Source organism: Lipotes vexillifer, unplaced genomic scaffold (assembly GCF_000442215.2).
Source record: "Lipotes vexillifer unplaced genomic scaffold, Lipotes_vexillifer_v1.1 scaffold322, whole genome shotgun sequence".
NCBI lineage: Eukaryota > Metazoa > Chordata > Mammalia > Artiodactyla > Lipotidae > Lipotes > Lipotes vexillifer.
The window spans coordinates 597252-598988 of NW_006776528.1; the positions used below are offsets into that span (position 1 = coordinate 597252).

General features: G+C 58.0%; 1 protein-coding gene across 1 annotated transcript in view; it reads left to right on the forward strand.

Moving 5' to 3' along the window:
* The window catches only part of NCAPD3 (non-SMC condensin II complex subunit D3), a 57751-nt gene that overhangs the window by 47594 nt on the left and 8420 nt on the right, over positions 1–1737 (forward strand). Inside the window, 3 exon segments of the mRNA XM_007450404.1 lie at positions 1–109; positions 218–351; positions 503–702. The exon segment at positions 1–109 is cut by the window's left edge and continues 74 nt beyond it. Coding sequence (XP_007450466.1) covers positions 1–109; positions 218–351; positions 503–702 — 443 coding nt within the window.

Consider the following 1737-nt stretch of genomic DNA (forward strand, 5'->3'; position numbering starts at 1 on the left):
TGCTGAAGAGGAGCCCTGCCATGTTTTTCCAGCACTTCATCGAGTGCATCTTCCACTTCAGCAGCTACGAGAAGCATGAGAAGTACAACAGGTTCCCCCAGTCAGAGAGGTCAGCGCCGCCAGGGCGGGCTGCGGGGAGACGGCAGCGTCACCTCCTGGGCGTGCGGGTGGCTCCGGCTGCCGCTGGAAGTGCTCAGAGGGTCCTGTTCTGCCCTAGAGAGAAGCGGCTGTTCTCACTGAAGGGGAAGACAAACAAGGAGAAGCGGATGAAAATCTACAAGTTCCTCCTGGAGCACTTCACAGACGAGCAGCGGTTCAACATCACTTCCAAAATCTGCCTGAGCATCCTGGGTAGGCCCGGCCGGCGTGGGGGATGAGACGTGTGTGAAGGACCCAGCTGCCCTGCAGCCAGGGCCCCTTGTGTCCTTGGCCGTCAGCTGTGCCTCCCCCCTTGCCCCGCCCCCGGCGGCGTCTCTCAGGAGCCCATCTCTGCTTCCTCCAGCGTGCTTTGCCGACGGCGTCCTGCCCCTGGACATGGAAGCCAGCGAGCTGCTTTCGGATGCGTTCGAGGTGCTCAGCTCAAAGGAGATCAAGCTGCTGGCGATGAGGGCTAAACCGGACAAGGACCAGCTCGTGGAGGAAGAGGACCTGGCCCTGGCCAGCGTGGTCATGCAGGAGGCTCAGAAGAAGCTCATCTCCCAGGTGAGTGTGCGCTGCTCCCTAGAGGGGCCTGTGCGCCCCCCGCCCCGAGTGCTGGGTGTCTGCCAAGGCCCCGCCTCATTCTTCCCAGCGGCCTCAACGCTCACCTGGGGGGTGCTGTTCTCCACCTGCGCCTGTGGCCTGGCTGTGCTGCGGGCATCTCAGGCAGAATTGGTCATCTCTCCCTCCTACATGTCTCTCTCGTTGTGGTTCCCGGGGGCTCTTTTGTGGAGAAGGGCACCTTTATCTGCCAAGTTACCCTAAAGGGAGCCTGACTCTGGCAGGCCAGGCATAGAGCGCTGCTTGGCCAGTGCGTGCGAGGATTGGGATTCGAACAACAGCTGTGGTGCTCACCAAGCCCAGGTTCTGGTACCGAGCCTGCATCACCACCTGAGCCCTGAAGGCTTCTGAGCCCAAAGGAGTAGACTTTGGTCACATCCAGTGTGTCCCCAGGTCCTGTCCATTCATCCCACAAATCTGTCTCACGTTCCCACTAGCTCCGCATTTCTTTAACCTGCGCCGTTTCCATCTCTTCTTTCTTTTTGTTCTGGGCTGTGCACTGCCTTGCTGCCAGGGTGATCTTTCTTAAGTGCAGATTTGATCATTTTATTCTCCTGCTTAAAATAGACTGAGGCAGAGAAGGGGAGCAGGGCACTTTTGGGGCCATGGATCGTGGGTGATTATCTAGATGCAGTGTTGGTTACTCAGCATATACTTGTGCCAAAACTCGTTCATCTGTTCACATAACGCGGGCAAGTGTTGTGGTATGTAAGTTACACCTCATCAGTGATGTCTTTAATAAGTGGGTTGGTGGCTTCCTGTCACCTTCTGGATAAAATCCCAGTTCTTCTTCGAGGCACACAGAACTCCTGTGTGCACAGCATGCCCTTCCCTCCACGCCTCCTCCCATCCCTCCAGTCCGCTGACTCTTGGCCTCTGTGGAGATGTGCTCTCCTGCCCTGTGCCTTTGTGTGCTGCCGTTTCTGCCCAAGGTGCCCTGTCCCACCCCGTCCTTCCCTGCTGCCACTCGATCCCTAC